The sequence below is a fragment of the Emiliania huxleyi genome (genome assembly GCF_000372725.1).
Source record: "Emiliania huxleyi CCMP1516 unplaced genomic scaffold EMIHUscaffold_34, whole genome shotgun sequence".
NCBI lineage: Eukaryota > Haptophyta > Isochrysidales > Noelaerhabdaceae > Emiliania > Emiliania huxleyi.
In genome coordinates, this window is record NW_005199443.1 from 799,046 (window position 1) to 820,101 (window position 21,056).

The 21,056-nt window shown below is 67.5% G+C and overlaps 5 protein-coding genes across 5 annotated transcripts; 2 read left to right on the forward strand and 3 right to left on the reverse strand.

Annotated features, from left to right (window-relative positions):
• Positions 1-202: 202 nt before the first annotated feature.
• EMIHUDRAFT_101738 (hypothetical protein) lies at positions 203-4,202 on the forward strand (the record flags this gene model as incomplete). Its single annotated transcript, XM_005773416.1, has 2 exons — positions 203-3,341; positions 3,421-4,202. The coding sequence occupies 2 exons, from the start codon at positions 203-205 to the stop codon at positions 4,200-4,202; spliced, it is 3,921 nt and encodes a 1,306-aa protein (XP_005773473.1).
• A 70-nt stretch (positions 4,203-4,272) lies between these two features.
• EMIHUDRAFT_208166 (hypothetical protein) lies at positions 4,273-5,234 on the reverse strand (the record flags this gene model as incomplete). The annotated part of the gene is made up of 3 exons (XM_005773417.1): positions 4,273-4,284; positions 4,600-5,066; positions 5,114-5,234. 3 exons carry the CDS (start codon positions 5,232-5,234, stop codon positions 4,273-4,275), a joined length of 600 nt encoding a protein of 199 aa, XP_005773474.1.
• Positions 5,235-8,192: 2,958 nt separating this feature from the next.
• CPS1 (carbamoyl phosphate synthetase) lies at positions 8,193-15,169 on the reverse strand. The gene is made up of 15 exons (XM_005773418.1): positions 14,749-15,169; positions 14,122-14,430; positions 13,664-13,876; positions 13,478-13,589; positions 12,963-13,303; positions 12,814-12,894; positions 12,369-12,649; positions 11,807-12,062; positions 11,547-11,720; positions 10,028-11,475; positions 9,917-9,998; positions 9,631-9,816; positions 9,298-9,516; positions 9,089-9,260; positions 8,193-9,041 (listed from the first exon to the last, which is right to left on the reverse strand). The coding sequence occupies exons 1-15, from the start codon at positions 15,139-15,141 to the stop codon at positions 8,521-8,523; spliced, it is 4,788 nt and encodes a 1,595-aa protein (XP_005773475.1). The 5' UTR covers positions 15,142-15,169; the 3' UTR covers positions 8,193-8,520.
• Positions 15,170-16,148: 979 nt separating this feature from the next.
• On the reverse strand, positions 16,149-16,852 carry EMIHUDRAFT_435799 (hypothetical protein; the record flags this gene model as incomplete). Its single annotated transcript, XM_005773419.1, has 3 exons — positions 16,149-16,540; positions 16,604-16,694; positions 16,763-16,852. Coding segments are annotated over 3 exons (530 nt in total), but the record flags the coding sequence as incomplete, so codon positions are not given.
• A 532-nt stretch (positions 16,853-17,384) lies between these two features.
• EMIHUDRAFT_208172 (hypothetical protein) lies at positions 17,385-18,210 on the forward strand (the record flags this gene model as incomplete). The annotated part of the gene is made up of 2 exons (XM_005773420.1): positions 17,385-17,426; positions 17,746-18,210. 2 exons carry the CDS (start codon positions 17,385-17,387, stop codon positions 18,208-18,210), a joined length of 507 nt encoding a protein of 168 aa, XP_005773477.1.
• Positions 18,211-21,056: the final 2,846 nt, after the last annotated feature.

A 21,056-nucleotide genomic window follows, 5' to 3' on the forward strand; every position in this document is an offset into this window, starting at 1 on the left:
CGACTCGCCGCCACCTCGCCGAGAAACGTCCTGACACCGAGCGCCGTCCCTCCATTGAACAAAAACGGGAACAGCGCCCGTGGTTTTTCTTTCTTTCTTTTCCCAGTCCTGTGCCCAGTGTCGTGCGAGGGAGTTTTGTTGTAAAATTCTTTTCCCTCTTGGTCCGACCTGCCTCTGGCCCGCCAGAACTGGTCAATTTGCGATGGACTCAGACCAGTTCTCGGACAGCGACGACGACGACTTCGTCGGCAAGAGCGCTGCCGCTTCGAACCCGCCGCCGGCGGAGGAGGATGACCCGCCGCCGGCGGAGGAGGATGACGGAGACGACGCGTTTGTCAAGCACATGGAGTCGGTGAAGGCTGCCGACCGGCCCCTGCAAATTCTTCTCAAGCACGTTGGCTGCAAGTGGCATCTCAAGCCACACCAATTTCTTGGCGTCCGCGCCGTCGCCGGTGTGCCGAGCGACTGGCCGGTGTCGTTTGACTCGGAGGGCAAGCCGGACACGCTGCCGGAGATGCCCGTGCAGCGCGGCATTGCGGAGGGCGACGACATGGGCCTTGGCAAGACAATAATGGCGCTCGCCGGAGGGGTTGCCGTGCGCGCCTACATTGAGGCCCGACTCGGCCGGCAGGCGAAGCCGGCCCTCGTCATCGCGCCCAACGCGGCGGTGGCGGCGCAGTGGCGGCTGGAGGCGCTGGGCATGCTCGAGGAGCGCGAGATCTGGTCGCACTCAGGCGAGAAGTTCGGCCAGGCCTTGCACAAGCGCTTCTCTCGGCCGGCCGGCGAGGACGAGGACGAGGACGAGGCGATGCGGCCGCGACTGGTCATCGTCACGCGCAGCCAGCTGCAGACCGAGATGTCGCATGCGTTCCGCTCACAGCGCGAGGCCGGCGGCTACAAGCCCTCGCCGCTCGCGCCGCACCTACTGCAAAAGACGGTGCTCGCGCTCCAGCAGAAGTACAACCACGCGAACGTCAAGGGCGGCAAGAAGGGCGGCGGCAAGAGCGCAGCAACGGGCGAGGACCGGATGTACGTGCGCGAGGACCACAAGGACGGCGACGACTCGACGCCCAGCGGCGGCGTGCTCGCCATCTGGCGCGAGGCGCAGAAGCGCTTCACGCGCGCGCAGCACATCTACTCGATCGTCCTCATCGACGAGGTGCACGAGCTCAAGAACCCGCACACCCTCGCGACGATGCTCGCCGTCGCCGCCGGCCTCCACGCGCCGCGCGTCATCTCGATCTCCGGCACCGGCTACAACAACCACCTGCAGGACATGGCCACGCTGCACCTGCTGATCGACCCGTCGTGGATTTACGCCGACCTGCACTTTTGGAAGGACATGATGGAGTCGCCGGACAAGGTCATCGGGCGGCAAGCGATCGAGGCGCAGCGCGCGCGGGCGGAGGGGCGGGCGGTGCCGCAGCCGTTGAGCCTGCGGCGGATCGAGGAGAAGCAGGCGGCGGACAAGGAGGCGTGGGAGCGCGACGTGCTCACGCGCCGCACCAAGGACAGCTGCGGCATCAAGCTGCCGCCGAAGAAGCACGTCGTGTACGAGCTCGCGTACAAGCCGCTGGAGCTCGGGATGAGCGTGACGCTCTCCCTGACGCTCGCGGCGCCGGCGCGACGCGGCCACTCCGTGCGCGTGGCGCTGTTGCAGACCATCGCGGGTGGTGGCGGCGAGGGCAGCGGCGGTGGCGGCGGCGAGGGCAGCGGCGGCGACGGCGGCGAGGGCAGCGGCGGCGATGGCGGCGGCGCAGGCGCCACCACGACCGCGGTGGAGCTCGGGGTGCTCACCGCCAACGACGACGCGCCACCCATCCAGCGCGAGATCGGGCTGCTGGGCGACGAGCACACGCTGCGCTTCGAGGTCTTTGACGCGCGAGGCGCCAAGGTGCACACGCAGACGACGAGCGTCGCGACCATCGCGAAGCACGCTTTCCAGCTAATGGAGAGCGAGCTGATGAACATGGCGGTGGAGGCCGCCAGGCAGAGCGCGGCGGCGAGCGCAAGCGCGGCGACGGTCGCCGCCGCCGACGAGGCCAAGGAGGCCAAGCAGCGCGTGCTCGAAAAGGCGGCGAAGACGTTCGTGCTGCTGGCGGCCGACGACGACCGCGGCGTGACCGTCTTGGCGGCCTTCTCGTGCGACGTCCTGCCGCACTCGTACCTGCAGCACGAGAAGGAGTTCCTCAAGATCCTGCCCCTGTACGACAACGCGCGCAAAAAGGCGTGCGCGCGTGGCGGCACCTTCGGCCAGCGCGCGGAGTCGAAGAAGATGGAGAACACTCTCTTCCAGATCCTGATGGCGAAGGTGACGAATATGCAGATGGCCCTCTCGCACCCGGTGCTCGTGGGCAAGGGGCGCGAGGCCTCGGTCCTCTTCGCCTCACGCGCCCAGCAGCCCAAGGCCAAGTTCTGCGCCATCTGCAAGCCCGAGGCGCGCGACGTGAGCACCGACAAGACCGACGCCGACCTCGACCCCAGCAAGGACAAGGACACGGACGACGAGGCGGAGGACGACGCCAAGGACGGCGGCCGCCGCGAAGAGCGTCGCTTCGACACGGACCAGAAGGCGTACACGCGCCAGGAGTTTATCGACGAGTACGGCGATGCGTGGCCTGAGCACTGGCGTCTGGCGCCCAAGGAGGACGACGACGACGAGGGCAGCGTCGCGGCTGGCGACGGCGACGGCGGCGCGGGTGGCAGCGAGGACAAGCGCGACGAGCCGCTCGTGCTGCTGCCGCCGCAGTGCTGCGCCAAGGCTTGGTGCGGCTGCACCGGCCACTACGCGCACTTGTCGTGCTTCAACGAGATGCAGGCGGCTGGGGACGCGATGGAGGACGATGGCGAGGAGGGCGGCGACGCGGCGGCGCGACCCTCCTGCCCGCGATGCCGCCACCTGCTCAGCGGCCTCGTTGTGCAGACGGGCGCGGCGTTCGACGCGTCGTGCTTCATCTCCAACGACATTAAGCTGTGGGACGACAAGACGCCGTCGGGCGGCTGGTACGTCACGCCGAAGCTCGCGAAGTTGCTCGAGCTCACCCGCGGCGTGGCGGCCGCCGACAAGCTGCTCGTCTTCTCCAAGTTCCTCGGCTGCCTCGACCTCGCCTCCAACCTGCTCGAGCGCGAGCAGTACCGCTGCGAGCGCTTCGACGGCGAGGTGAAGGACAAGACGAAGGCGCTCGACCGAGCACGCGAGCCTGAGGTCAAGGCGCTCCTCTCGACCATCCGCAGCGGCGGCGTTGGCCTCAACCTGCAGGAGTTCAACCACGTCGTCTTCGAGTCGCGCGACCTCAACCCTCAGAAGCACAAGCAGGCCGAGGACCGCGTGCACCGCCTCGGTACGTGATCGTCCGACGCGCCCGTTCACGCGTTCGCACTCGCTGTGCTAACCCACGCTTTCGGTCCTGTGCTTCGCAGGCCAGGAGAAGGATGTGACGGTCGTGTACCTCGACGCCAAGGACACGTTCGACGAGGCCGTCCGCGAGCTGATGAGGCGAAAGCTCGACAACGCGCAGGCGATCCTCGACGGCAAGCTGCTGCCCAAGGCGAGCCTGCCGTCCTACAAGGACGTCGTCGGCAAGATGGGCGAGGTGCTGCGCAAGGTGATCGCGCGCCGCGCGGGCCGGTCGGAGGACGCGCTCCTGCCGACGGCAGCGCCGAAGCGGCCGCTCGCCGGCGGCCTCGGCGGCCGCAGCAAGATGAAGAAGCGCGATGGCCCCGGGGGCGATGTGCGACCGACAACCTCGAAACCGAACACGGCGGCGCTGGCCAGCGATTACAATCGCTGGCAGGTGAAGGCGCCGCCGCCGAAGGCGCCGCCGCCGAAGGCGCCGCCGCCGAAGGCGCCGCCGCCGAAGGCGCCGCCGCCGAAGGCGCCGCCGCCGAAGGTGCCGCCGCCGCCCATCGGCAAAAGCCCGTCCGCGTCCGCGTCGGCGGCGTCGTCGTCGGCACCCCCGTCGGCGCGGCTGTCGGCGCCGTCCGAGGCGGTGAAGAACTCGCTGCCGCCGCACCGCCGCGTGAGCCGTCGGCTCAAAGACAAGGGCGTCGCCAAGGACCGCTTCACGCAGGCGCGGATCGAATCCGCTCTCGCCGCGACGGGTGGCGACGTGGACGAGGCGGTCGCGCAGCTGGTCGCGGAGGCCGCAGGCAAGGGCGGCGGCAGCGAGGTCTTCATCCTCTCGAGCTCCGACGAGGACTAGAGGACGAGGACACAAGAGGTGAGAGTACTACATACAGACATGCGAGTGCGCCGGGAGTGCGCTTTTGTGGTCAGGTCCCGTACTGTTGTCCCGATGTACAGATGTTACAAAATCACAGAAAAAAGAAAGAAAATAGACAACCCCGGGATGACAGGCCGGGCGGCGGCCGCAGGCCCGCGCAGCGCTGTAGCGCCGTTGCTGTTTTGCGCGTCCGGCTTCGCGCCCCGCGCCGCTTCAGCAGAAGTTGGACCAGCCGCTTGCGTCGTGTTCGGCGGCGATCGTTAGGAGCGTCCAGCTACTCGAATCGCCACGCACGCACGTCGCGTCAACCAGCCCATCCCCGCTGAGCCACGTCTATACCACGCCCACCTTGCCGTCCTCCGCCGCGGCTTGTAACTTTTCCGGCAGCGCGAGCGCAGCCTGTGACGCCGTTGAAGCGCGCCCGAACCGGGAGGCGGCTGAGCCAGCTTTTGGTCGGCCAGGTATGGCGCTGGCTCGTCGTTTGGGCCGCTTGCAGCAGGCCATCAACGCTGCCGCAGGCACCGCAACCCGCGAGCGTAGTCACCGCGCCCGTCGCCACCTCAACCCGCCGGATCTTGTCGTTGATGGATTCTGTCACAGACAGCGGCGCACTGCCGTCCGGGCTGATGGCGAGGCTGTGTGGGAAGTGGAATTGCACCGCATCGCCCACACCATGCGCCTCCCCTTTTTCGCCGCTGCCCGCGAGCGTAGTCACAGCACCAGTCGCCACCTCCGCCCGACGCATCTTGTGGTTAAACATGTCGGCCACAAGCAGCACGCTGCCGTCCGGGCTGATTGCGATGCCCCTCGGGCCGTCGAATCGCGCCCCATCGCCCACGCCGTCTGCATCACCATCTCTTCGCCGCTACCCGCTAAAGTCGTCACAGCACCCGTCACCACCGCCACCCACCGGATCTTGTGTTGCCGCAGTCTGTCACTATTGGGTGCTGCCATCCGGGCTGATGGCGACGCCGTGTGCTCCGTTGAAGTGCGCCGCTCCGCCCACGCCATCCGTGTCGCCTTCCTCGCCGCTACCCGCGAGCGTCGTGACCGCGCCAGTCGCCACCTCCACCCGACGGATCTTGGTCAGTCCGCCACAAACAGCGCGCTGCCATCCAGGCTAATGGTGATGCATTAGAAGCCTTCGTCCTGGAGGGTTGCTATGCTGCGTCGACCGCGCAGGTTGAGGGACGCCAGAGGTCCGTCTTTGCCCTCAAGCACGAGCGTGGTGACCTGGCCGACGGTGCGCGCGCGAAAGATGGGCGCCTCGAAGCCGGTCGCGACCGCCACGGGCTCTCCGCTCCGGTGCGGACGCGCTTGCCGGAGCGCGACGCCATGGCCATGGCAGGGTGAGACGACGCGCCGCAAAAGCCTGCATGCCGGAATATCCGGCGCCGTTCCGGCGCCACTTATTATGGGAAGAGGCAAAACATGCAGCACTCAGCCTTCCCTCCCCCTCCCGGATGGAAGTACTACCTGAGCTCGACCGTGCTTGACTTCGCTGTTCAGATGGGAAGCGGTAACCCACGGTGATATGGCCGCATGTGAGGGTGCGCGGGACCATCTCGGCTCAAGTAGGTAGGGAGGGTCGGGAAAGACACTCGCCCCAGCACCAGATAATAAACACCCCCAGAACATAACAGCAAGAGGAGAGAGAGAGAGAGAGAGAGAGAGAGAGAGAGAGAGAGAGAGAGAGAGAGAGAGAGAGAGAGAGAGAGAGAGAGAGAGAGAGAGAGAGAGAGAGAGAGAGAGAGAGAGAGAGAGAGGAGGAGATAAAAGAAGAAAAACGGCTCTTGAATGCACGCGCCCGCCGCGTTCAAACGTGCGGGCATATGGACGCAGTGCGGGCGGGCCCGGGGCGGACGGGCGGGCGGGGCTTTTTGCTCCAGAAGCGGACGTGGCGCGGCTGCGTCCGCCGGCTGCTCGTTGTCACGCACCTCGACATCGTGACGATCGCCGGCACGCGCGTAACAAACAGGCTGCCGCTCGCATCTCTCGTCGACGTCGTGCCAGGCGACACTGTAGAGGGCGAGCACTCCTTCACGCTGGTCTTTGAACGGCGCTCGCTCTGCGGTGTTGGCGAGCGCTCGCTCACCTTCGCGGCGCCGCGTGACGAGGCGAGCGCACTTATCAGCCTGCTCGACCAAGCACTGACTAGTCCGCCGGAAGCTGTCCCAGTGCAGCATTCCTGGCGTCACGATGGGTCTACGTGGCTCCCCGCAGCACCGCATGCAGCCGCGACGGTGCCTGTCAGCCTCGACGCGCATTGTCCACTGCTCGCAGCGGCGGCGTCAGAGGCGGCGGCAGAGGCGGCGGCAGGTCCAGAGGCGGCGGCAGGTCCAGAGGCGCGGCCAGCTTGCCCATCGCCTGCCCCTCTCACGGGCGCTGGCACCGAAGGCGCCGGCCCATTTGGCACGCCGACGCTCAAGGGCGAGCCCCGCGAGGCGCTCTCAACGCGTCCGCTCTCAGAGCTGCGGCGGCTTCAACGCGAGATTGCTGCGGCAAACGGCTCGGTCCTGGAGGAGGCGCTGCGGGCAGTGCGCCAGCTTCAATCGCCGGACACTTCGCTCAACATCGACGCCGTCCCACCCCTCGAGCTCGCCGACGTGGCGCTGCGCGCCGCGAAGCTGCTGCAGGGCAGCGAGGAGGAAGCACCGGAGGACCCTCCGCCGACGCCGTCGCCGATCCCGCCGATGCTGCCCGCCGACAGCCTAACGCCCCCGAGCCGCAGCGCGCCCCCGCCACCCGGCGCCTGCGGCTGTGATCTGATCTACGAGGGCTCAGCGCCACCGCCATTGTCGCCGATCGCGTCGCCGCACGATTCGGAGGCAGCGGCCGTGGCCACCACGGCACCACCGACAGAGCGGGAGCTTCGGTGCGAGCCGTGCGGCTGCGGCGACCCCGCGCTCTCCCACCTGGACGCATCGGCGGCAACCTTGCGCTGCGTCAGCCGCAGCGCGGTGCAGGAGCAGGCCGAGGAGCAGCCCATGGTCGAGTCCAAGGCGCCCGACCGGGGGATGCACCTCATGCTCGTGCGGCGGTTCCGGATCGAGTACGGGGCACACGACCTCGTCCTGCCAGCCGCGGCGGCGGAGTGGCCCGAGGCTCAGCTACGAGCCTTCTTTGAGGCCGGCGGCATAGCCTCCACCTACGACGACGGCGCCGCGCACGGCGACATTGCCCTCAACATGCTCCTCAGCAGCAACGAGCGCGCCTCCCTCGCGGAGCAGAGGCGCCAGACTCTCGACGCGGCGCTGCACGCGGTCCGGCTGGGCGACGAGCACGCCGCCGCCCACGCCCAGACTCAGGCCTTCTCGTCGGCTCCGACCGCAGAGGTGGCCGCTCCGGCCGCATCGGCCGCAGAGCTAGCGCAGGGCTCGCCAGAGACGCCTGCCGTGATGGAGGCGGTCGCGTCCGTGCGCGCCGCCGCCGCGCCGTTGCCACTGACCGCGCGGCAGGTCCACGCCCAGCTGGCGTCGCAGTCGGGAGACATCTCGGCGCCGCGGCTGTCCAAGGTTAAGAAGGCGTCGTCCAAGCTGCGCCGCCGCGAGGCCAAGATGGCGGCAGCACCGGTGCAGGCCGCCGGCGCCGACAGGGTCGAGGACAAGGAGAACGCGCTGGCCGCCCTCTAGGCTCCGCTCTGTAGCCGCACGATCAGCGTTCGGTGCATCAGAGAGAGAGAGAGAGCGCGGGGGTGCGGCCCGGCACACGCCCCGGCACACGTGTGTGCGTGTGTGGGCGCCACCCCGGCCCCATCGTGTGGGAGGCTCGAACCCTGGGAGAAGCAGGACAGATCGATCGTTGAGGACAGGAGTCAGGACACACCGTCGCACCGCGGGGGAAACAGACAGCGGTGACGTATACACACAGAAGACTGCGCGCGTGCCGTGTCCCCGTGTTTTGGGAGACTGTGGGTGTCCGGCACCGGGACAATGGATCCGCTCTTGGATGGACCCCGGATTGCACACGAGAAAGCAGACGATTGTAAGACAGTAAAACAAACATAAACAAAATCATGGAAGGTCCACACACACATGGGCTCGAACGACAGGGAATTAAACTACAATTACAGTCGGCAGTGTACGCTGTTCGACAGAGGACTCGGCGGGTGTCGATCGTACTCAAGAGGCCCGGAGGCGAGGGGATGTGTCGCAAGGACTGAAGGAGGGACGCCACCCCGCGCCCCCTCCGACGTACGCTAGGGGGGGAGGGGTACGCCAGGCGGCGACCTACGCGCCGCCGCGTCAGCCTGGGGGTTGGGCCAGGCGGGCCGCCGCAGCCAGCGTCGCGCGCGAGCTCAGCTGCCAAACTCGTCCCACGCCTTGATGTTGATTGGCTTGCGGCGGTGGATCGCCTCGGTGATGAGGGTCGCGAGCTTGATGTCGGTGAGCAAGCAGACCGACGAGTCGACCGCCGCGCGCCGGATGAGGAAGCCGTCCGTCTTGGAGTCGTCGTCGGCCTTGGAGTCGCGCACGTTGATGACGAGGTCCATCTCGCCGCTCTTGATCGCGTCCTCGATGTTGGGCTGCGTCTTGGAGAGCGGCTTGTGCATCAAGTGGACGTCGAGGCCGCGCGACTTGTAAAAGTCGTACGTGCCTTGCGAGCAGCTGACGCGGAGGCCCATCGAGATGAGGCAGCGCGCCTCGGGCAAGAAGGCCATCTTCGCCTCGAGCGGGCCGAGGCAGAGGAAGACGGACCGCTGCGGGATGCGGAAACCCGTCGAGATCATCGAGGTGAGGATCGCGTCGTAGGCGTCCTCGCCAAAGGTTGCGACCTCGCCCGTCGACGCCATCTCGACGCCGAGCACCGGGTCGGCGCCTACAGGGGAGTGCGCGCCGCGTCTCCTCGCACATGCAGCTCCCCACAAGACTCTCTCCGCGCGGCGGCGGCGGCGGCGGCGACGGCGGCGGCGGCGACGGCGGGGTGGGGGGGCGCGCCGACGAGCCGCGTGAAGGAGAACATGGGCGCCTTGATGCCGACGTACTCGTTGTCGAGCAGCGAGATGCGCATCGCGGGCGGGTTGCTGCCGACCATCACCTTGGTCGCGAGCTCGATGAAGTTGGCCTATTCGCACCCAGAGGCGGTAAGAGCGCCGCTCGCCACCGCCTTGGCCGCGGGACGGGTGTGATCCGGCCTTGAGCGTCTTGGACGAGAAGGGGAAGGTGCGCGACGCGCGCACGTTCGCCTCGATCACCTTGACCTCGTTATCCTTTGCGAGCAGCTGCAGGTTGAACGGGCCGCTGATCTTGAGCTCGGACGCGATCTGGCGCGAGATGCGCTTGACGCGGCGCACCTGCGGGCGGGAGATATGGGGAGATATGGGGAGATATGCCGCACCTGCGGGAGCAGCTCCGGGAAGCGGTCCGAGAGGGGCCGCTGGCGGAGGCTGCGGGTCGTGGGTCCGCGCCGTCTCGACGAAGAGCTTCTGCGCAGGCAGCACGAGCGTGGCGTCGCCTGAGTGGACGCCGGCGTTCTCGACGTGCTCGGCGATGGCGTAGTTGAGGACGGTGCCCTCGCACGCGACAGCGTCCACCTCGATCTCCTTGGCGCCCTCGATGAACTTGGAGATGACTACGGGGTGGTCGGGCGACACCTGCGGGGAAAGGTCAGGCGGGAGGCCGGCGTGGGATCAGGGCAACTAGGGAAGTGGGGTGTGTGTGTGAGGGGGGGGGGGGTGTTGGCGGTCGGGCGACACACGCCTCGCACGCGACGGCGAGGAAGCGCTCCAGGTCCGAGTCGGAGAAGACAACCTTCATCGCGGCGCCTAGAAGGTTCCTAGAAGGTTCCTAGAAGGTTCCTCGTACGTTCCTAGAAGACGGCCTTCATCTGCGGCGCCGGAGAGGACGTACGAGGGCCGGATGAGGCACGGGTAGCCCGCCGAGTTGCAAAAGGCCTTCGCGTCGGCGATGGAGGACATCTCACGCCAGTCGGGCTGGTCGACGCCGATCTGGTCGAGGATGGAGGAGAACTTGTTCCGGTCCTCCGCCTTGTCGATGTCGGACGGCTTGGTGCCGAGGATGTTTGCGCCCGCCGCCTCGAGCGGCAGCGCGAGGTTGTTTGGCGTCTGGCCGCCGACCGAGACGATGACGCCGAAGGCGGCCTCGTGCTCGTAGATGTCCATCACGCGCTCGGTCGAGATCTCCTCAAAGTAGAGCTCGTCGCACTCGTCGTAGTCGGTCGAGACCGTCTCGGGGTTGAAGTTGACCATGATGGCGCGGTGGCCGAGCTTGCGCAGCGTGCGGATGCACGAGACGGCGCACCAGTCGAACTCGACCGACGAGCCGATCCGGTACGCGCCGCAGCCGAGCACCATCGTCGAGGGCGCCTCGTGGTTGAGGCGGAAGACGCCGCTCTTGCGCACGGGCTGGTCGGACATGGTGCCGTTGTACGTCATGTAGAGGTAGTTGGTCTGCGCGGGGAACTCGGCGGCGAGCGTGTCGATCTGCTTGACGACGGGCAGCACGCCGAGCTCCTTGCGGTGCCGCCGCACCGCCACGTCGTCCGCGCCGCCGAGCGCGATTGCGATCTGCTTGTCCGAGAAGCCCTGCTGCTTTGCCAGCAGCATCTCCTCCGCCGTGATGGTCTGGAGGGTGCGCTTCTGCAGGTGCTTGCGCAGCAGGTGGATGGTGTGCAGCTTGCACAGGAACCACGGGTTGATCTTGGTCGCCGCCTCGATGGACGCGACCGAGTCGCCGCGCTCAAAGGCGGCGGCGAGCGCGTCGACGCGCTGGTCCGTCGCGTTGGAGAGGACCGCGTTGATCGCCTCGTCCGACTCGAAGGTGGTGAGCGGCTGGAAGCCCAGCATGCCGGGCGCCGCCATCCGGATCGCCTTTTGCATCGCCTCCTGGAAGTTGCGCCCGATCGACATGACCTCGCCCACCGACTTCATCGCCGAGCCGAGGCCGGCCGAGACGCCCTTGAACTTGTTGAGGTCCCAGCGCGGGAACTTGACGACGCAGTAGTCCATCGACGGCTCGAAGCAGGCGGTCGTGGTCTTGGTCACCGAGTTGCGCACCGAGGGCAAGTTCTCGCCCATCGCGAGCCGTGCGGCCACGTAGGCGAGCGGGTAGCCCGTCGCCTTGGAGGCGAGCGCGGAGGAGCGCGACAGGCGCGCGTTCACCTCGATGATGCAGTACTCCTCCGATTGCGGGTTGAGCGCGTACTGGATGTTGCACTCGCCGACGATGCCGAGGTGGCGCGCCACTTTGATGGCGACCGAGCGCAGCTTCATGTACTCCGCGTTGGAGAGCGTCTGCGACGGCGCGACCACGATCGAGTGTCCGTGTGGATGCCGAGCGGGTCGAAGTTCTCCATGTTGCATACGGTGATGCAGTTGTCGTTGCAGTCGCGCACAACCTCGTACTCGATCTCCTTCCACCCCTTCATCGACCGCTCGACGAGCACCTGCGGCGAGTTGATGAGCGCCTGCGTCGCCAGCGCGCGCGCGCTCTCCTCGTCGTGCGCGAAGCCGGAGCCGAGCCCACCTATGGGGAGGCTCTGAGGCGGTCCGGCGAGCGGTCGAGAGGGGGTGCGAGAAGCCGGAGCAGGGGCCCGCCGAGCGCAAAGGCGGCGCGCATGATGACCGGGAAGCCAATCTTTGCCGCCATCGCGACGGCGTCGTCGACGGTGGACGCCGGGTACCCCTCCGCGATGCGCTCGTTGATCTCGGTCAGCTTGGCGTTGAAGATCTCGCGGTCCTCCGTCGCGATGATCGCCTCGACGGGCGTGCCGAGCACGCGCACGCCAAACTCGGCGAGGACGCCGTTCTTGTCGAGGGCAACGCCGCAGTTGAGGGCCGTCTGGCCGCCGAACTGGAGCAGGATGCCGTCGGGCCGCTCCCTGCCCGGGGAGGGAGGGAGGGGGGAGGGGGGGGGGCTGAGAGGCTGCGCGCGCGGTTGGACGGCGACGGGCGACAGGCCTCTGCGGTGGGATCTCCTCAAGGGGGGGAGGGGGGGGTTCGATGTCTCGGGTCAATTGGAGTGGTTGTCCGCAGGGTGCGTCAGCTGAAGAAATTCACGAGTGGTTGGATCGTCATCGACATCGAAAGGGGGAGGAGGAGAGGGGGGGGGGGGGGGGGGGGGCTGCATCGGGTCTTGGGGTTGATCACACGGCCCTGGGGTCTAATCCAGCTTCGGTAACACGGACCAAGTGAAGTTCGTCACGCGCAGCCGCGCCGCAGGGGAGAGAGGGGAGGGACTGGGCCGGGGCGGGGGTGGCAGAGGGTGGCCGGCGGGGGGGGAGAGGGGCGGCCGCCTCTCGATGACGGAGCGCACGACATCGGGCGTGACGGGCAGGAAGTAGACCCGGTCGGCCATCCCCTCGGACGTCTGGACGGTGGCGATGTTCGGGTTGATGAGCACGACCTCGCACCGCATCTCCTTGAGCGCCTTGATGGCCTGCGAGCCCGAGTAGTCGAACTCGCCCGCCTGGCCGAGGGGAGGGAGGCTGAGGCCGAGCTCACATTCTCGGCCGCGTCTCGGCTGCATCTCGGCCGCGTCTCGGCTGCATCTCGGCCGCGTCTCGGCTGCATCTCGCTGGCATCTCGGCTGCATCTCGCTGGCATCTCGGGCGGATCCCGGCTGCCTCGCGCCTGGCCGATGGAGAGCCCGCCCGAGCCGAGCAGCAGCACCTTGCGCGCGGGGATGGTCGGCTGGCGGTACGAGACGGTCACCTGTTCACAGCAACAGGTGTGAAGAGACGCTGTTCACAGCTGGTCGGCTGGCGGTACGAGAAGATCACCTCGGCGTGCTCGCCGTGCACGCGCCGCAGGAACATCTCGAAGAGGAAGTCGGTGTCGGTGGGTCCGGCACACGCCTCGGGGTGGAACTGGACCGAGAAGAAGGGGCGCGTCTTGTGGATGATGCCCTCGTTGGTCGCGTCGTTCGCGTTGACGAAGAACTGCTCCCAGCCTTGCGGGATGGAGGCCGGGTCCACCGCGAAGCCGTGGTTTTGCGCGGTGATGTAGCAGCGGCCCGTCCGCGTGTCGATGCAGGGCTGGTTGGCGCCGCGGTTGCCGTACTTCATCTTGAACGTTGTGCAGCCGGCGGCGAGGGCGAGCAGCTGGTTGCCGAGGCAGATGCCTGCAAGGGGAACCGGGCGAGGTCGAGAAGCGGCGCGCCCTGGCGCTCCCCCCCCCCCCCCACCACCCCGGGTTGCTGCTGTCTTAAACAGCACCGTGAATCGGCCACACCTCGGCCACACATCTCCGCCAAAGCCCCCGGCCGGATCTCTGCCGCATCTCGGCTAGCTCTCGCCAAAGACGGGCGGCGCGTCCGCCCGCTCGATCAGAGCGCGCAGGTAGCCGATCGTCTTTTGGCACTGGGTGGGGTCTCCGGGACCGTTAGAGATGAAGAGACCGTCGAACGCCTGCTCACAGCGTCGGGAGTGACGCCGCCACCGCCCGCCGCGTGGCGTCGGAGGGGGAGAGGCGCGTCGACTGCCTCGCCGCTGAAGTCGTAGTCCCACGGCACGAGCAGCAGCTCGACGCCCTTGGACATGAAGTAGCGGATGATGTTCGCCTTGATGCCGCAGTCGATGGCGAGGATGCGCATGCGCTTGCCGTCCTTGCCCTGCCGCGGCGGCGCGTGCGAGACGAAGAGGCGCGGCTCTTTGAGCGAGACCTCGGCGACGAGGTTGAGGTCGTTCGGGTTCACCTGGCGGCGCAGGCCGGCGAGCGGCGGGGTGGGGCAGCGGAGGGAGAGGGAGGCGGGGTGAAGGGGCGAGAGGAGAGGCGGGCTCAGGAGCGATCGGCGACAGGGAGGAGAGAGGGGGGCGGCAGGGCGAGGAGAGGCAGCCGCGCGCGAGAGAGAGAGGCAGCCCGGGAGAGGCGGCCGGGCAGTGGAGCGGGCAGTGGGAGCGGGCAGAGGGGGAGCGGGAGCCGCAGGGGAGCGGGCTGCACCTGCGGCACAGACGACTCGGCGGCGCCCGCGGGCACAATCTTGCCGAGCATGGCGCCCTGCTCGCGGATGTGCTTGGTGAGGGCGCGCGTGTCGATGCCGTAGATGCCCGGCACGTTGTGCTGCTTGAGCCAGTCGGAGAGCGTGTGGGTGAGGTTCCAGTGGCAGGCGTCGTGCGAGTACTCCGCGACAATCAGCGCGGTGGCGTGGATCTTCTCTGACTCGAAGAAGGTTGGGAGGCCGATGTCGTCCCTGCTGTCCAGGTCCGGCACGCCGTAGTTCCCGATCATCGGGTAGGTCAGGCAAAGCAGCTGCGCGCACACCGCACGGGCAGCCACAGGTCAGCAGCCCGCGCCCCTCGCCGCCAGCGGACGGTGCGCGACGGTTGCGGGGGCCCCGGCAGCGCGGCGGACGGAGCAGGCCCGGGCGTGGCGCCGAGGCAGGGCCCAGGAGAGACCCCGCCGTCCCTCCCCTCCGCCGGGGCCCCCCCCCCCCCCCCGCCTCTTCCCCCTCAGCAATCGACAGCCCCTCTCGGGCGGCGGCGGCTCTTCTCTCCGGTCGGCAATGGCTGCAGCCTCTGGGGCGGGTGGCGTCGCGCGCGGAGGCGGAAGGGCGGAGCGGGCGCACGCCTGGCCGCGGTACGACGGGTCGGTCAGCGACTCCGGGTAGCCGACCATCGCCGTGTTGAAGACCACCTCTCCCGCGACGCCGACCTTAGCGCCAAACGCGACGCCCTCCCAGCGGGTGCCGTCGGCGAGGATGAGGGTGGCGCGCTGCTGCTCGAGCTCGCTCGTGATGTCCGTCTTTGCCCGCTTCGCCGCCAGCACCTTGCGCGGCGGCAGCATCTGCGGGCTGCCGCCGTCGAACGAGGGCCGCTTGCAGCCGAGCTTGTTGCCGTGCAGCACGGGAGAGGAGAGGCTCTGGTTGCTGCCGGGCGTGCCCGGCAAGAGGCTGTTCCGGCTGCTCGGCGAAAGGGGCGTGGCGTCGCCCTTGCCGCGCGACGGCGGAGGCCGAGTCGCCATCAAGAGCTGCACAGTTGCCCCAACAACGCCCACGAGTCACCTCCCGCTCGTTTTCGCCCGCGTCCACGTCTCGCGGTTCGCTCCAAATCTCACTCGGCTACCGAGTGTGTGTGTGTGTGTGTGTGTGAGAGAGAGAGAGAGAGAGATTTTTAAAGACCAACAAGAAATCACGACTCTCACAGTGATTTGGGCTCGGCAGCTTGTTAGCCCTCAGCCGAAGCTGGGGCCGGTCCCGTAGCCGAGAGAGCCCTTCTTGTGTGTGTGTGTACGCTACCGAGTACCTCGAAAAGCGGACACAAAGGAAACGCCCTGGCGACGGAGGTACTCCCACGCCTCGAGAGGTTTTTGTCTGGGGCGAGCCTCGGCGAGACTGCGTCAGCTGTTCCCACAGGCTGGAGTAGGTAGGTAGTACTCGCCGGGGGGGGGGGGGGGGAAGCGGCGGCGCGAAACTAGTAATCAAAATTCATGGTGGCGGCGGCGGCGGCGGCGCTTCTCCCTATGCTGGCTCTCGTGCCGTCCGGTCCCTACCACGCCCGAGCCAGCGCGCTTCGGTCCACCTCTGCTAAACTGGGCTTCTCGTGGGTTCCGCCTCGCGACTCGAATGCGCTCACCGAGGAGCAGGCTCAAGCCAATCGTGCGGCCGCGGCGGCTGCCGCCGGAATCGATGGCTACCTCATGCCGGGCGAGGAGAGCACCGTCGGGAACTCTCCCATCATCACCGAAGTGTGGACATTTGGCGTAGACCAGCCGGGAGCTCGCGAGCCGCCGCCCTCGCACACGCGGGACAAGCAGGACCAGGAGGCTAGCATCTTCGAGAAGGTGAAGAGCGTTCTACCGCTCTCGCTGATCTTTGGTGAACAGAGCTAGCAAAAGCCGCGGCGTGGCTGGTCATGAAGTAAGTCGTTGCCGCGGAGACGTGAGGGGCCGGGTCCGAGAGGGGTCGTGCGGGCTAGCCTGCGCGACCGAGACGCTCGTCGTCGTGGGTTCGTAGTCAGATTCTCGGCCTATTTTTTGCTACTGCAGCTAAACGTTGTATGCGAGTATGGCAGCCTAACAAACACGCGGGCGGCGCACGAGGTAGGAACGCCGCCGCACAGTGTGTGCAAAAACGGTCCCCCAAAGTGTCGCGTCGGGCGCGCATCTCCCTCCGGGCCACAGACTGGTGCACAGAAACACGCGTGTGGGAGCCCGGCCGGCGTCCTGGCGGCGAACCCGGACGCGCCGCGTCAGCGCAGCGCGGCCCGCACGCCGCCCTCCGCCCTCTCGCCGCTCCGGCTCGCAGCCGCCTTGGTCCCCTGCCACTCTCCTTGCGCGCGCGACGATTGCGCTCACTTGCCATTCTGCTTCTGGATCCAGGCGGCGACGTGCAGGCCCCACGAGTAGGGGACGAGGAGGGCGCCTTGAAGGGAGGGGGGGGGGTGAGGAGCGCGAAGGGGTTTGAGGGGAGGGGGGGGCAGTGAACACGAGCGGAAGAAGAGCAGGAGAAACGGAGGCGCGCCGGCGACGTAGAAGCCGTTGACGGTGGAGCCGGAGAGGATGTTGACGAGGTTCGACTGCCGGGGGCGGTGGCGGTCGGAAAGCGGAGAGGGAGCGGGAGAGGGTGGGGGAGGCGAGGGCCGACCTGCGCCACACAGTACACGCCAATCGCAAAGGCGAGGCCGGAGGTGACGCCGAAGATGGAGGAGGGGACGTCCTTGCCGATGCCGAGCACGATCGAGGGCGGGTAGTCCTTGTCCCCCCACCACGTGTCCGCAGCCTCTGACCGGTCCACCATGACAGCTCCAGCCTGCGCAGCGGGAGAGAGCGGCAAACGCGCTGCGTCAACCAGCCTTCCTCGGCAAGAAAGGGGGCGAGCAGCGGCCGACGGGCAGCGGCCGAAGCGGCAGCGGTACCGCCCATCGTCCGCGCGGCGCGGGGTCGGTGCTCTCGCTTCGGGAGAGGGGGGGGCTGCCGCACCGCCGCAGGCGCCGCCGCCACCGAGCGCTGCATCACCGCGGGGCGCAGCGCCGCCGGCGCGAAGGCCGCGGCGGAGCCGAGCAGGCAAAGAAAGGCGAGGGCACCCTTCATGATTCTGTGCGCGACGGGGAGTCGTGAGCCTCTGCCGGGGGGATGCACAGGGTGGCGGCGTGCCGGCGGGAGGACGAGCGCGGCGGCGGCGGCGGCAGCAGGCACGCCGCCGCGGGTGACGGCGGAGGGTGGACAAGACTGTGTGTGTGTGTGCGGGTGTGCGGACGGCACGCTAAATGAGCCGCGCGTCGGCGGCCATGCGGAGGCTGGGCAGCGGCGTCGGATGAGGCACCTCAACCTTATTTAGTAGGGGAAAAGAATTCACGGTGGATGAAGCTGCGCAGGAAAATTTTTTCTTCTTCTTTCCCCTGTCGGTTCTGCTACATGCAGTTGCCTTTCGCCATGCTCCTCCTCGCGCGCGCCTCCTCGGCGCTGACGCTGCACGCGCGGGGCGGCATCGCCGCTCCCCGCTGCGCCGTCCGCCTCGGCCGCGCCCTGCTGTGCGACGCGGCCGCGCCCGCGGCGTCCGCCACCGCCGCGGCCGACGCGCCGCCGCCGGAGCCTGCCTTTCCAAAATTGGATGTGCGGGTGGGGAAGATCGTTGAGGCGTGGCCGCACCCGGACTCGGAGAAGCTCTGGTGCGAGCGCATCGACGTGGGCGAGGAGGCGCCGCGCGAAATCGCCTCTGGCATCCGCGCCTATTACGCCGAGCCGTCGGACCTCGAGGGCCGCTCGGTGCTGGTCGTGTGCAACCTGAAGCCGGCCAAGCTCGGGGGCTTCCCCTCGAACGGGATGGTGCTGTGCGGCACCTCCGCCGACGGCTCCGTCGTCGAGTTCGTCGAGCCGCCCGCCGAGTCGCCGCCTGGCGAGCGGGTGCGTGTCGATGGCGCCACGATGCCAGACCCCGCCTCGCCGAACCAAGTCAAGAAGAAGAAGCTGCTCGAGACGGCGACTGCCGACCTGCGCGCCGCGGACGGCGTCGCGACCTACCAGGGCGCGCCGCTCGTCACCGACGCCGGCCCCTGCCGCCTCCCTACTATCGGGTCGGGCACCATCAGCTAAGAGCCGTATAGCGACGCCGGCCAAGGGACACATCGCCTCTAGCCGACACTCCGTTTGCCTAGTTTACCATAATGACAGGTACTCTTTTCTTCGTTCACCCGCGCCCACAAAAGTGGTCGTGCCCGTGGGCCGTGCGCCGCGCCCGCGGCCCGCGCCGCCGCCCGGCGCACACGCGGACCCGGGAGAGCGGTCGAGAAGAGATCTGAGATGCCGCCCGCACACGACATATGTACGCCTCCCTCACATCGCCGCACAGCATTGTCATACGTCACCATACATCAGCATAACATACAGAACTCTGTATGGCCGGGAGCACCCACACACTAGGGACCTCTCAGAGCATATGTGTGGTCAACACACGCCGCCGGGGCGCGCGCGCCCGCGCGGCTTCGACAGCGCGCGGATATACACACGGCTAGCCAGACACACCGCGGGGTTGCACATTGCACCCTTCACCCTAGAGCTGAACACATATCACACCGTGGAGCGTGGTCACCGCCGGCCCGCGGCCACAGCAAAATCGCGCTCTACATCGCTCTACAACGCACGCAGTTCGTCCCGCGCCCGATGTAGAGCTCTACAGCTCTACAGCGCTCCAGAGCGCTCTACAGCTCTACAGCTCTACAGCGCTCTACACTCTACATCCTCTACACCCTCCCTCAGAGGGGCGGCCCCAGCACTTTGCGTTTCCGGAAATTTCGAGGGAAAACAGAGGGTGTTTGGTGCTCCATTCTGGAAACTCGCGAGTTTCCCTGAGAGCTGAGTCTGAGAGCTGGTCTGGGGCAAAATCTGAGGCAAAATTGAGGAAATCGGCACGATACCCAGGCGGTCGCAGGGTATTTTCCAGGTATACCCGGGGTTTTCCAGGTATACCCGCAAAATACCCGGTATTTTGCCGATTGCACCCCACTCAGTACTCCATACCCGCCAACCCGGCTGTGAGAGAGGGTGTTTACGTTGTACGCATGAGAGAGGGTGTTCGGTGTTTACGTTGTACGTGTCATGGATCCAAAAATAAGGTTCTGGCGCTGGAGCGCCGGGCTTTGTGACGAACGGGGCCTGCATCGCCAAGAACTAACTGCAGCCGCAGCCTGTCCCATTTCCGAGATCATCTAGCAAGGGATTAAGGCAAGAGCCTGTTCACTCCTCCTGAGTCCTGGCTGCTGCAGATCATGCAGCTCAGCTCTTCCGACATGCCGGCCTGGCCGGGCTCCGGCGGCGACGGAGGGGGCGACATGTGGGCGACGCGCGCCAGGCGACACCCGCAACGCGTCCCTGTTGCAGTGTCCCCGCCGGCGCACCTACCAACAGATAGAGTCGGCAGTGGCAACCAGGAAAGCTGGGGCGAGGAGGGCGCCAATCGGCAGCCCACCCTCCACGCCGTGGGTGGGCGAGAGAGCGCTTGGTACGAGGCCCGCGAACTCCGTCGCTCCGGGGCGGGTGGCAGCGGCGGCGAGCCACCACATGCACAACAGCTGCATGCCTTGCTCATTTAGGTGCTTGTGGTCCTTTTCTTTTGTGCTCGGCGTCTTGTGTCGGTTTATGTCGGTTTCTGTACCCCCTGGCGGCCCCCTGGCGGCCGCCGAGATGAGCATCTGTGAGCTTCCAAAGGCCGGCCTCAACCTGCTCGTGTCCGGCTGTGACGCTTTCGAAAACTGCAACGTCAGCCAGTCCTGGTCAGCTCAACTTCCGTCGCTTCCACCATCCACGCAGCAGCAGCTCCGCTTTGCTCCGGCGGGCGCGCCTGCCTCGAATGCGAGCTTCATCACGTTCGGCGCTCTGCTCTCGCTCGCGCCCATCGGCTCGGCGTACTACGGCTACAGCCGCGGCATGAAAGGCAGCCTTGAGCTATTTGAACGACTGGTTCAGGAACGGGGCGGTCTGCTGGTCAATGGCACACGGCGCCCGTTCCGCTTTGCCATCGTATCCGACGAGAGTCGTCTGGACCTGACCACCAACGCCACGGCGCACGCGATCCGCGGGCTAGGCGCCGACTTCATGCTCGGGGGCTTTTCGTCTGGCTTCACCAACTACGCAGCGCGCCAGTGCGGTCCCGCTCTTCGTCCCATCCACTCCTTCTGCTCGCCCATCCACTCCTTCTCCGCACCGCCCCCCTCCTCCTCAGGTCGTACGCCGACAAGACCATTATGCTCGCCACCACCGCCGCAACGCCGTCGGTGATCTCGCAGAACAACCTCACCTTCGGCGTGCTGCCCCCCTCGCCCCGGTACATCAAGACCGCCGTCGAGGCCATTGTCGACGCCGCAGACGCCTGCGACAGCCGCCTCGACCGCTGCTGGCGGGGAATGCCGCCTCGCTGCCGCGGGGCGACTTGCCGGGAGAGCCTCACGGCGGGCTTCATCGCGGCCCGCACCAAGTTCACCTCCGTCATGTGCTCCCTCGGCGCTGGCGTCACGCAGGTGTCCTATCTCCGCGCTGCCATCGCGCACAATCTCGCCCCCCAAAACCACACCCCCCACAAAACACCCCCCACAGCCCACTCTAACCCCCCCCCCCCCTCCCCCCCGCAGGAGGCCGGCGTGCCCGTGGCTCTCAACTCGAGTGGCCTCCCGCTCATCACAACCGTCGCGCCCGCCTTCTCGGTCGACCGCCCCGCGCAAGGCGGCGCCGTGAAGAGCGCTGATCAGACAGGCCCGCGGCCGTGCACAGGTCGGCATCAGCCAGGAGTACATCGACGACATCAAGGAGGCGCTGCAGCCGCTCCGAGACGAGGGCGTGACGCTGCTGGTCGGGTGCACGTACCTCGGCACCGGCAAAGGGCTGATGCTCGCACTGCAGCAGCTCGGCTGGGCGCCCCTCGCCGTGGTGAGAGGGACGCGGTGGGG